The sequence below is a fragment of the Nannobrachium achirus genome (genome assembly GCF_963921795.1).
Source record: "Nannobrachium achirus genome assembly, chromosome: 14".
Taxonomy (NCBI): domain Eukaryota; kingdom Metazoa; phylum Chordata; class Actinopteri; order Myctophiformes; family Myctophidae; genus Nannobrachium; species Nannobrachium achirus.
Window position 1 is genome coordinate 1,814,563 of NC_137821.1, and position 13,987 is coordinate 1,828,549.

The following is a 13,987-nucleotide window of genomic DNA, read 5'->3' on the forward strand; positions in this document are numbered from 1 at the left end:
AGTATGTACTGTTAACTTAACACCCCTAGTACACACTACAGTATCTAGTAAGTAGGAGAACAAGTATGTACTGTTAACACCCCAAGTATGTACTCTAACTCAGTGGTTCTCAACCTGTGCGTTATCATTTTGGGGGCGTCCTCAGATGATTAGCTTAATGTGCAACATTGTTTTCTCACTCAACAGTAAACAAACGAACATAAAGTTTAAGTGTATAGAGGGTATCTGCACATTTATAAAGTGACAATTTAAGGACTTTTTTAATACCTCTAAAATTACAAATTAAACATATATAAATTGTCAAATATTAGAGGCAGAAATTGTGAAAATAGCAGATCTACATGCTTACAGCGCCTCTCAACACGAGGCGTTGTGAGCATGTAGATCTGCTATTTTCACAATACAACCGTATTATACAAAATGTAATGCCTCAACTCTTAGTGCTCGTCAGGGTGGGGGGTCCCCAGTTAAAATATGATTATTTTGAGGGTCCCGGCCTGAACAGGTTGAGAACCACTGCTCTAACCCAGTTCTTTCCAACCCTTTTCATATCAATGTCCATTGGCAACACACTATTGTACGTATTTGACCTGAGAAGAACTTTGTAAACATGTTGACTGATGTTATCAGGGTTGTAAGGCTGGATATCTTGGACAGTCTAATCAGACAGGATTGGTCATGCATCACATGACATCACAATATAGAATATAAATGATAAGACATCACAATATAGAATATAAATGATAAGACATCACAATATAGAATATAAATGATAAGACATCACAATATAGAATATAAATGATAAGACATCACAATATAGAATATAAATGATAAGACATCACAATATAGAATATAAATGATAAGACATCACAATATAGAATATAAATGATAAGACATCACAATATAGAATATAAATGATAAGACATCACAATATAGAATATAAATGATAAGACATCACAATATAGAATATAAATGATAAGACATCACAATATAGAATATAAATGATATGACATCACAATATAGAATATAAATGATAAGACATCACAATATAGAATATAAATGATAAGACATCACAATATAGAATATAAATGATAAGACATCACAATATAGAATATAAATGATAAGACATCACAATATAGAATATAAATGATAAGACATCACAATATAGAATATAAATGATAAGACATCACAATATAGAATATAAATGATAAGACATCACAATATAGAATATAAATGATAAGACATCACAATATAGAATATAAATGATAAGACATCACAATATAGAATATAAATGATAAGACATCACAATATAGAATATAAATGATAAGACATCACAATATAGAATATAAATGATAAGACATCACAATATAGAATATAAATGATAAGACATCACAATATAGAATATAAATGATAAGACATCACAATATAGAATATAAATGATAAGACATCACAATATAGAATATAAATGATAAGACATCACAATATAGAATATAAATGATAAGACATCACAATATAGAATATAAATGATAAGACATCACAATATAGAATATAAATGATAAGACATCACAATATAGAATATAAATGATAAGACATCACAATATAGAATATAAATGATAAGACATCACAATATAGAATATAAATGATATGACATCACAATATAGAATATAAATGATAAGACATCACAATATAGAATATAAATGATAAGACATCACAATATAGAATATAAATGATAAGACATCACAATATAGAATATAAATGATAAGACATCACAATATAGAATATAAATGATAAGACATCACAATATAGAATATAAATGATAAGACATCACAATATAGAATATAAATGATAAGACATCACAATATAGAATATAAATGATAAGACATCACAATATAGAATATAAATGATAAGACATCACAATATAGAATATAAATGATAAGACATCACAATATAGAATATAAATGATAAGACATCACAATATAGAATATAAATGATAAGACATCACAATATAGAATATAAATGATAAGACATCACAATATAGAATATAAATGATAAGACATCACAATATAGAATATAAATGATAAGACATCACAATATAGAATATAAATGATAAGACATCACAATATAGAATATAAATGATAAGACATCACAATATAGAATATAAATGATAAGACATCACAATATAGAATATAAATGATAAGACATCACAATATAGAATATAAATGATAAGACATCACAATATAGAATATAAATGATAAGACATCACAATATAGAATATAAATGATATGACATCACAATATAGAATATAAATGATAAGACATCACAATATAGAATATAAATGATAAGACATCACAATATAGAATATAAATGATAAGACATCACAATATAGAATATAAATGATAAGACATCACAATATAGAATATAAATGATAAGACATCACAATATAGAATATAAATGATAAGACATCACAATATAGAATATAAATGATAAGACATCACAATATAGAATATAAATGATAAGACATCACAATATAGAATATAAATGATAAGACATCACAATATAGAATATAAATGATAAGACATCACAATATAGAATATAAATGATAAGACATCACAATATAGAATATAAATGATAAGACATCACAATATAGAATATAAATGATAAGACATCACAATATAGAATATAAATGATAAGACATCACAATATAGAATATAAATGATAAGACATCACAATATAGAATATAAATGATAAGACATCACAATATAGAATATAAATGATAAGACATCACAATATAGAATATAAATGATAAGACATCACAATATAGAATATAAATGATAAGACATCACAATATAGAATATAAATGATAAGACATCACAATATAGAATATAAATGATAAGACATCACAATATAGAATATAAATGATAAGACATCACAATATAGAATATAAATGATAAGACATCACAATATAGAATATAAATGATAAGACATCACAATATAGAATATAAATGATAAGACATCACAATATAGAATATAAATGATAAGACATCACAATATAGAATATAAATGATAAGACATCACAATATAGAATATAAATGATAAGACACAATATAGAATATAAATGATAAGACAGAATATAGAATATAAATGATAAGACATCAGAATATAGAATATAAATGATAAGACATCACAATATAGAATATAAATGATAAGACATCAGAATATAGAATATAAATGATAAGACATCACAATATAGAATATAAATGATAAGACATCACAATATAGAATATAAATGATAAGACATCACAATATAGAATATAAATGATAAGACATCACAATATAGAATATAAATGATAAGACATCACAATATAGAATATAAATGATAAGACATCACAATATAGAATATAAATGATAAGACATCACAATATAGAATATAAATGATAAGACATCACAATATAGAATATAAATGATAAGACATCACAATATAGAATATAAATGATAAGACATCACAATATAGAATATAAATGATAAGACATCACAATATAGAATATAAATGATAAGACATCACAATATAGAATATAAATGATAAGACATCACAATATAGAATATAAATGATAAGACATCACAATATAGAATATAAATGATAAGACATCACAATATAGAATATAAATGATAAGACATCACAATATAGAATATAAATGATAAGACATCACAATATAGAATATAAATGATAAGACATCACAATATAGAATATAAATGATAAGACATCACAATATAGAATATAAATGATAAGACATCACAATATAGAATATAAATGATAAGACATCACAATATAGAATATAAATGATAAGACATCACAATATAGAATATAAATGATAAGACATCACAATATAGAATATAAATGATAAGACATCACAATATAGAATATAAATGATAAGACATCACAATATAGAATATAAATGATAAGACATCACAATATAGAATATAAATGATAAGACATCACAATATAGAATATAAATGATAAGACATCACAATATAGAATATAAATGATAAGACATCACAATATAGAATATAAATGATAAGACATCACAATATAGAATATAAATGATAAGACACAATATAGAATATAAATGATAAGACAGAATATAGAATATAAATGATAAGACATCAGAATATAGAATATAAATGATAAGACATCACAATATAGAATATAAATGATAAGACATCAGAATATAGAATATAAATGATAAGACATCACAATATAGAATATAAATGATAAGACATCACAATATAGAATATAAATGATAAGACATCACAATATAGAATATAAATGATAAGACATCACAATATAGAATATAAATGATAAGACATCACAATATAGAATATAAATGATAAGACATCACAATATAGAATATAAATGATAAGACATCACAATATAGAATATAAATGATAAGACATCACAATATAGAATATAAATGATAAGACATCACAATATAGAATATAAATGATAAGACATCACAATATAGAATATAAATGATAAGACATCACAATATAGAATATAAATGATAAGACATCACAATATAGAATATAAATGATAAGACATCACAATATAGAATATAAATGATAAGACATCACAATATAGAATATAAATGATAAGACATCACAATATAGAATATAAATGATAAGACATCACAATATAGAATATAAATGATAAGACATCACAATATAGAATATAAATGATAAGACATCACAATATAGAATATAAATGATAAGACATCACAATATAGAATATAAATGATAAGACATCACAATATAGAATATAAATGATAAGACATCACAATATAGAATATAAATGATAAGACATCACAATATAGAATATAAATGATAAGACATCACAATATAGAATATAAATGATAAGACATCACAATATAGAATATAAATGATAAGACATCACAATATAGAATATAAATGATAAGACATCACAATATAGAATATAAATGATAAGACATCACAATATAGAATATAAATGGTAAGACAGAATTCAGTTCCCACTAAGGCTGGGCAATATATAGAAAATGTATGGATATGGAGGTATCAACATGCAAGGTATACATATCGATGAAGACTGCTTGAAATGAGGTATTGGTGTGTGTGTCAAATTAATTAACACACACACTATGCATGCACGTAGCACGTAGCACATGTAAAATAACCAGGTGTGGTTATTTCAATAAAGCTAAAATGGTTGGGAAATGGAAATAATGCATTTAATGTCTTTATTCTATGTGTACTGTGCAGTGTGCATGCATGGATATGATATTCATTATCTGGTTTATTCTATGTGTACTGTGCAGCGTGCATGCATGGATATGATATTCATTATCTGGGTTAGGCAGGCAGTGGACCTAACGCAGAAAAAACATTAAAAACTATAATATATATATTGTTGAATACCTCGATATGGAGATTACTCACGATATTAGTAAAAACACTTGCATTATAATATAATGCAAGTGTTTTTACTAATATCGTGAGTAATATCCATATCGAGGTATTCAACAACGTTATCGAATATTGAAGGCTCCCAGTGGACTCATTTCTCTCTCCCCCTCCCTCTCTGTCTCTCTCTCTCTCTCTCCCCCTCCCTCTCTGTCTCTCTCTTCCTCTCTCCCCCTCCCTCTCTGTCTCTCTCTTCCTCTCTCCCCCTCCCTCTCTGTCTCTCTCTTCCTCTCTCCCCCTCCCTCTCTGTCTCTCTCTTCCTCTCTCCCCCTCCCTCTCTGTCTCTCTCTTCCTCTCTCTCCCTCCCTCTCTGTCTCTCTCTTCCTCTCTCCCCCTCCCTCTCTGTCTCTCTCTTCCTCTCTCCCCCTCCCTCTCTGTCTCTCTCTCCCCCTCCCTCTCTCTCTCCCCCTCCCTCCCTCTCTCTCTCTCCCAGACCAGTGATCGCCCCCATGCTGTCCAGACATGGTAAGCTGTGGTCCAACTTCTGGGGAGCGCTGAGTCCAGAGGGCTTCTACTCTCGTTCTGAGGACTACATCGACATCGTCCAGGGAAAGAGAGTGTGAGTACGCACGCACGCACGCACGCACGCACGCACGCACGCACACACACACACACACACACACACACACACACACACACTCACATACACACCAGGCGTTGACACTAACGCTGGTAAATAAAACTTTGGGGCAGGTGGAGATTTTTACCTATCATTTTAGAATGGACAATTTACTTTTCGGGCAAGTGGGCATGACCTTTGGGCAAGTAGAACATGACCTGTACTTGCCCGACGGGCCAAGTGCCTCTGAGACCTTAGTGTCAAACCATAGACTGTAAAAGAAAATATGGACGGCGTTAAGCCAATGGTTTCTATGCTGCGAAAATGCTGCTTTTTTTGTCCCTTATATGGGTGCCGCCATCATTGTAGAAATCAACATTCATTGGTAGAAATGGTACCATCTCGAATGCTATTGGCTGCCAACGGTCACGTGCAACCGCAGGGAGAATGTGGTGTTGAGCTTCCCAAATAAAGCACACGAAGAAGAAGAACCATCACAAGCCTATGATCACAAGCCCCTCCTACAGCATACCCTGCTATAACCCTGCTTAAAAACAATGTCACAGATAAAAATAGAAATAAATCTGTCAAAGATATTTTTTTATCTGTATCTACCACCCATTTGAATGGAAAAATATCTGGAGAAAGAGATTCTTGTATCTGTTATCTGGCCCAGTGGGAATGGGCCTTTATGTGTGTATTTATGTTGTCCTATAACAACATGACATCTAACAACAATGCTATATCATTTCCATCAACAACTGCTCATTATGCATGTATACCCAACTGTCCTCATGCATCATTCATACTCACTGCTCAAACCAACACCTCCATTACTCTCTATATGTACACAACTACACAGTATAACGCAACTGAGAGGGCCACAACTTCTAGTGTACTTAAAGGGATAAGAAACCCTGCCTCTAATTTGTTTTATGGGATTTCAGAACATGTAAAGAAATCTGAAATGTAGGCGTGGTTATCTGCCGTTGTGGGGGGAGGGGGCGGAGTAATGCGTCTTCTATCAGAGAGAGACAGACCGAAGCTGTCAGCAGTGGGCAGTTGTTGCTTTTCCATTTCGGATTTTTTTTTTAAAACCAGCCATTGGAGGTGTAAAAAGTATAAAGATTCGGCAACTCCATGTTCTATAACCAATTAAAATGTGCAGGTATTTTACAAACAAGCTGTTTGAGCTTTTATCCATGGACAAACTTTCTCCAGCTCTGTCACCACGGAACCAGTGAAGAATGGGCGCTAGGCTATCGCTATAGCTATTTGCTGTGTGTGTGTGTGTGTGTGTGTGTGTGTGTGTGTGTGTGTGTGTGTGTGTGTGTGTGTGTGTGTGTGTGTGTGTGTGTGTGTGTGTGTGTGTGTGTGTGTGTGTGTGTGTCGTGACAGTGCGCGCACACACACAACGTCCACACACGAAAACTAGCAGATCTACAAGCTCGCGTTGTGAGCTTGTATATTAGCTATGTAGCCTAGCTAACAGCTGTAGCAGCAATAGCTTCTCATGTAAACACGTTGGTTTCGGCTCTACGGCTATTAGCTAGGCTACATAGCCGATATACAAGCTCACAACGCGTCGCGAAAGTAGATCTGCTATTTTCCGTGTGTGGACGTTGTGTGTGTGCTTGCACTGTCACGACACGCACGCAAACACACACACACACACACACACACACACACACACACACACACACAGGCTACACTACACAGAAAATAACACAGGCACCACACAGTGTAACTGTCTGTTGACAGCGCCTGCTCTTCTCTGGCTGAAACAAGCATACAGTGAAACCACACCCCCCCTTGATACGACTCTGTAAAACAAACGTTAATATTAATTAGATATGCATACGTCACGTTACACCACAGAACAGTGATAGCTAATATTTAATGAGTGGCGCGAAATATTTCTTTTTGACCTAGAAACTGGAAGTACACAGAAATAGCTACAGAGACAGCAGAAAGCTCTGAATCCCCAAGCCTGCCCAATTGAACCATATCACTGCTCCCTATCACAAGTGACTCATTGATATAATATATATTTATAGAAAAAGTGATTTTGTGTTTCATGGACCTTTAATAAGCGTTCATTACCTGTATTGGAACAGTTTTAAATGATTGCTGTCGACATTATAGTTTTCCGTTGCCCCGATCCATGCCAAATTTTGCACACACACTCCTTGCCTGCTAAACCACAACCTCCATCAATTCTCACATGGCCCTCTTCTATCACCACCATGAGGCAGATTCTTGCAAAACACATTTTTGGACACTGCTCCTACAAATTTTGCCCTAAAATCACGCTGCGACCTGACGGTCGCTTATCTCCTGATTAGGGAGTCTTACTGGTTGTTCTTGTGTGTGTGTGTGTGTGTGTGTGTGTGTGTGTGTGTGTGCTCATGTTCAGTGGTCTATGGAACGTCCCCTACATCACTCAGGTCTACCTGATCAAAGGCAGCGTCCTGCGGTCCAGACTGAAGCAAGTCAGCTTGTACAAGCAGGAGGGGATGGACCCTGATATGGTGTTCTGTAGGAGCATCAGAGACCAGGTACCTTTTCTTTATTACCTTATTACTGTACCTTATTACTGTTACTGTACCTTATTACTGTACTGACCCTGATATGGTGTTCTGTAGGAGCATACGGGACCAGGTACCTTATCTTTATTACCTTATTACTGTACCTTATTACTGTACCTTATTACTGTACTGATATGACGTTTATATATTTGATATGACGTTTATATATTTCCTAGGCCCGGGCTGGGCTCAGAACGTTGCTCGGTGAATTTCACCCTAGAGCATGACGTCTCAGTATGTGTGTGGCAAGAAAGGAGGGGGTATGTGGGGGGTTGGCTTCCGGTCACGGCCAAATGACGTCTTTGCTTTCACGCGGAGAAGATACAATAATGCAACAATGATGCTCCGTGTGTAAGTTATGGACCATAGAAAACAGGCCGTTTTGACCAAACGGGCGATAAGGGAAAAGAAGCAGAGATAAATCCATGTTTCTGCAGCCAGGATGAATACAAGTCAATGGAACATAATAGTGAATTGTAGCAACATTCAGGCAAGTGCCGCCCTCCATGTCTTCATTAGAATACACAGTCAAGTCAATAACACTCTGTCTGTCTGTCTGTCTGTCTGTCTGTCTGTCTGTCTGTAGGGAGTGTTCATGTTCGTGTCAAACCGTGATGAGTTTGGTCGTCTGGTCTCCTCTTCAAACTACAACACATCCAGACTGCATCCTGACATGTGGCAGATCTTTGACAACCCTGTGGTACGCCACGCACCCACCCACGCACGCACGCACACGCGCACACACACACACACACACACACACACACACACGCACACACACACACATTGATTGATTGATTGAAGACTTTATTAGAAGTTTGCATAGGAAAAGGTACAGTTTCATAACGGTACAGTTCACTGGTACAAGGTCAACTAAAAGGAGATCCATGAAAAGACTAAGCTTATTTCCACTGGAAACACACACACACACACACACACACACACACACACACACACACACGTGCACATGCTGTTTCTGTTTGTTAGTTGTTGTTTTTTGTCTATCTTCAGTGTGTGTGTGTGTGTGTGTGTGTGTGTGTGTGTGTGTGTGTGTGTGTGTGTGTGTGTGTGTGTGTGTGTGTGTGTGTGTGTGTGTGTGTGTGTGTGTGTGTGTGTGTGTGTGTGTGTGTGTGTGTGTGTGTGTGTGTGTGTGTGTGTGTGTGTGTGTGTAGGACTGGAAAGAGAAGTATGTGAATGCCAACTACACTAAGATCTTCGAGGATACAGCGGCGTTTGTGGAACAGGTAAATATGATGATCTGTCTGTAGATTTAATAACAACACCTGGCCTCAGTCTGTGGTGTCTCCGGCTAATAGTATGCACATGCATAAATTGAGTGGCAAAGTGTTTTTAACATTGTTGAATGCCATCAGATAAGACTTTTCTGTGTGGATGTATGGGCTGTCAAGGACAGAAAGTATTTGTTTTGCCACTCGGTAGGCGTTCCTGCATAACTTCTGGTATGATGAATGATGTCACGTGCATACCCTCTATAGCAGGGGTCTTCAACAGACCCCTAGGGGGTCCTCAGAGTTACTACAGGGGGTCCTCCAAATCTTTGTGTGATATAAACTTGTTTTCTCATTTCTTTTATATTAACCACTTGAACCCGAGTGTTCTGAGAACTTTAGCCAAAAATAGCAGATCTACAAGCTCACAACGCCTCGCGCTGCGAGGCGTTGTGAGCTTGTAGATCTGCTATTTTTTGGCAAAGAGGTTTGGTGTAGAGGAGAAAAAGAGCAGACCAAGTACAGAGTGAAAGGTCAAGTTTATTAAGTATTGACGGTTCAAGTGGTTAAATATCTGAAAACACAAATTGACATGAATCCAAAATACACTGATGATTGTACAATGAAACTACAGGTATATGGAATCTATGAACAGGTTGTGGGGGTCCCTGCTTCATCTCTCTCAACTAAGGGGTCCTTGGCCTGAAAACGTTGAAGACCCCTGGTCTATAGCATGAACAGGTTTATGTAACTATGATGTTGGAAACACCTTCCACAAACCCTAATGGTCTCGTCGTGGGGGGTTGTCAGCTTCTTTGTGTAATGCTACTGACTCTTGAAAACAGAGCATTGCATTGTGGGGGTTTGTCTACTTCAGAAGCCTTGAAGGGAGCTGATAGGCCCACAGACATAAAAAGGTAGACGCCTCTTCCGGCTCTCTGGTACCCGTCTCACATTGATAGGCTTTTTTGATTGACAGGCTTGGAATTCTTCCGTGTGCGTAACAGACACGGAAGGTAGGTAGGCAAATCAGAGGCAGGTGGGGGCGGGTCTTTTCGTACACAGCTCTTAAAAAACAGCTGCAGGGGTCTCCATATATGGGTAACTGGTTCGACACTTCCGCTTTTCTGCCTATCAAGTTGGACGGGTCGCTCCAATCAACTGCAGCTTTTTATATCTGTGCATAGGCCCTTCTAGATGTCAATCAGGCACGTTACCAGGGAGGGACTAGTGGAGGAGAGATCCGGTAAAACTAAAAGACAAGACATTTTGTGTTTGGTTGTGCGCAGGTGTCACACTCTGAAAATAGCTGATGTACAACGCTTAGCGGTGTTAGCTTGTAGATCTGCTGTTTTAGGCACAAAGCCAAATATAAATCAGGAATTACAACGTCATCACGGCACAAAGTTAATATTGCTTCATATTGTGTTCCAGCCGTGTCCAGATGTGTACTGGTCCAGATGTTTACTGGTTTTGTGTGTGTGTGTGTGTGTGTGTGTGTGTGTGTGTGTGTGTGTGTGTGTGTGTGTGTGTGTGTGTGTGTGTGTGTGTGTGTGTGTGTGTGTGTGTGTGTGTGTGTGTGTGTGTGTGTGTGTGTGTGTGTGTGTGTGTGTGTGTGTGTGTGTTCCAGCCGTGTCCAGATGTGTACTGGTTCCCAGCCTTCTCAGAGAGGATGTGTGATGACCTGGTGGAGACCATGGAGGACTATGGACAGTGGTCTGGAGGACGCAACAATGTGGGTGTGAACCAGGGCATTCACCAAATATTCAAATATTCGAATATCAAAGTCACTATTGGACATTGTCCACTAGGTGTGGTTGGAGATAGGGCCTTTCTTTGTGGAGTTTGCATGTTTGGGCACCCCTATAAATATCTTCTTCATCCGAGGCACCCCTACATTATATTATAATATAATAATATTATTATATTATTATAAACATTATAAATTATAAATTTCCAATTATTACCAAATGATCTTGCGGCACCCCTGGACTGCCGTCGCGGCCCCGTCACCCACTTTGAAAACCCCTGATCGGAGGAGGATTTTGTTTGATTGATTGACGCAAATGAAATTAGCTGTGTGTGTGTGTGTGTGTGTGTGTGTGTGTGTGTGTGTGTGTGTGTGTGTGTGTGTGTGTGTGTGTGTGTGTGTGTGTGTGTGTGTGTGTGTGTGTGTGTGTGTGTGTGTGTGTGTGTGTGTGTGTGTGTGTGTAGGATGAGCGTCTAGCAGGAGGCTATGAGAACGTTCCTACAGTGGACATCCATATGAACCAGATCGGCTTTGAGAAGGAGTGGCTGAAGTTCCTCAAGGACTACGTTGTACCTGTGACCGAGAAGCTGTACCCGGGGTACTACCCTAAGGTACACACACACACACACACACACACACACACACACACACTCTGTACCCGGGGTACTACCCTAAGGTACACACACACACACACACACACACACACACACACACACTCTGTACCCGGGGTACTACCCTAAGGTACACACACACACACACACACACACACACACACACACACACACACTCTGTACCCGGGGTACTACCCTAAGGTACACACACACACACACACACACACACACACACACACACACACACTGTTTATGTCTTTCACACCACAGAAACCATGTCACACATTCTGTCTGGCTTTTTTTTTTTTTTTCTGCATTATTGGGTTTTGTTGGTTGATCTGAGTACTATGGCAGTGAGACATTTGTTTTGCATTGACCAGCATTGACTGTTATTTGCACTTTTTGTTTGGCACTGTTTGTTAAGTTGTGCTTTGAGTATAGATTTTCTGTGTGTGACACTTATGAGCGTTGAATGTTTCACTTTATGTATATATTCTTCTTTTTTTAAACAGCTTTGACACTTTATGTTTATATTATTCTTATTTGTTTTGCTTGCTCTTTGGACTGTACACTATAGCACTCTTTCTTCTTCTTACCTCTTTGTAACTTGTAACCTTAAACTGCTGTGCTGCCTCTGTGCAACTGAGTTTCCCCCCTTGGGATAATAAAGGTATCTGTCTATCTTTATGTCATTAAATACCAGCCACTCCAAACCATCACAGATCTATAGGTGTAATCTACTGTTTGGCAGTCTAGGACATGTAGGATAGGTTGGTTGTAAGAGTCTTCCAACAACTTGGGATGCCAAAACAAGCAACTATCGTAAATGTGGTGTGGCATCTTTCCTACTATCGGTAGTCGCCAAATATTTCAAAGACCTTGCTACTGACCATACATGTCTTAACCGTTTCCTTGTATTGTGTGTGTGTGTGTGTGTGTGTGTGTCTCTCTGTGTGCATTCCTCCAGGCCCAGGCCATCATGAACTTTGTGGTTCGGTATCGTCCAGATGAACAGCCTTCTCTACGACCTCATCATGACTCCTCAACCTTCACCATCAACATCGCTCTGAACAACAAGTACATAGACTACCAGGTACACACACACACACACACACACACACACACACACACACACACACATAGACTACCATTTTCTTTTTTTTCTTTTTTTTTAGCTAAGCAGTTAAACACATGGCCACTGTTCCTGTGAGTGTCCTAAGATACTGGGCCTGGTGCTTAAAGACCTGGCTGGCCTAGTAGTGTCTTAACCACTACTACTATTTGAAATATTAACATTCCAGACAGGGTGAAGTGAAGAAGATTCCAGCATAAAAAGCATCATCAGCCCAGTCTAGTGATGTGCGGTTCCACCCCTAACCCACAGGTTAGGTCAAGAGAAATGATTCTTAGCTGAACAGATCACCTTTTTATCCCCCAGCATCACTGGACCAGGACAACAAGCAGTCACTGATGCACATGTTTGTCAGTCTCTATAAATCTCTCTAGCACAATAATTAGCTTAGTAACACTTCACCATATAAAGTATTAACTTGACGGGTTAGGGTTAGCAACAAGGAAGCGGAAATACTCAGATTACATTTACAAGCAGCCTCGGAAATGAGGCAAAACAAACCCCTGGCACTGGCGATTAAATCACTAGGGAATTTAAGCTATGACGGCTACAGCAGTCCACTCCGGTAACCGGACATGGATCAGTGCTCCATAGATAAACCTGCCTGCCGTCGCAGCCCTTCCTG

The 13,987-nt window shown here is 36.8% G+C and overlaps 1 protein-coding gene across 1 annotated transcript in view; it reads left to right on the plus strand.

The window, feature by feature from the left end:
• plod3 (procollagen-lysine, 2-oxoglutarate 5-dioxygenase 3) overlaps positions 1-13,987 on the plus strand; it is a 55,536-nt gene that overhangs the window by 38,765 nt on the left and 2,784 nt on the right. Inside the window, exons 12-18 of the mRNA XM_080742213.1 lie at positions 5,927-6,052; positions 8,469-8,610; positions 9,227-9,340; positions 9,813-9,884; positions 11,500-11,604; positions 12,084-12,230; positions 13,198-13,323. Of these exons, the coding sequence (XP_080598339.1) occupies positions 5,927-6,052; positions 8,469-8,610; positions 9,227-9,340; positions 9,813-9,884; positions 11,500-11,604; positions 12,084-12,230; positions 13,198-13,323 (832 nt within the window). The remainder of the gene's footprint in view (positions 1-5,926; positions 6,053-8,468; positions 8,611-9,226; positions 9,341-9,812; positions 9,885-11,499; positions 11,605-12,083; positions 12,231-13,197; positions 13,324-13,987) is intronic.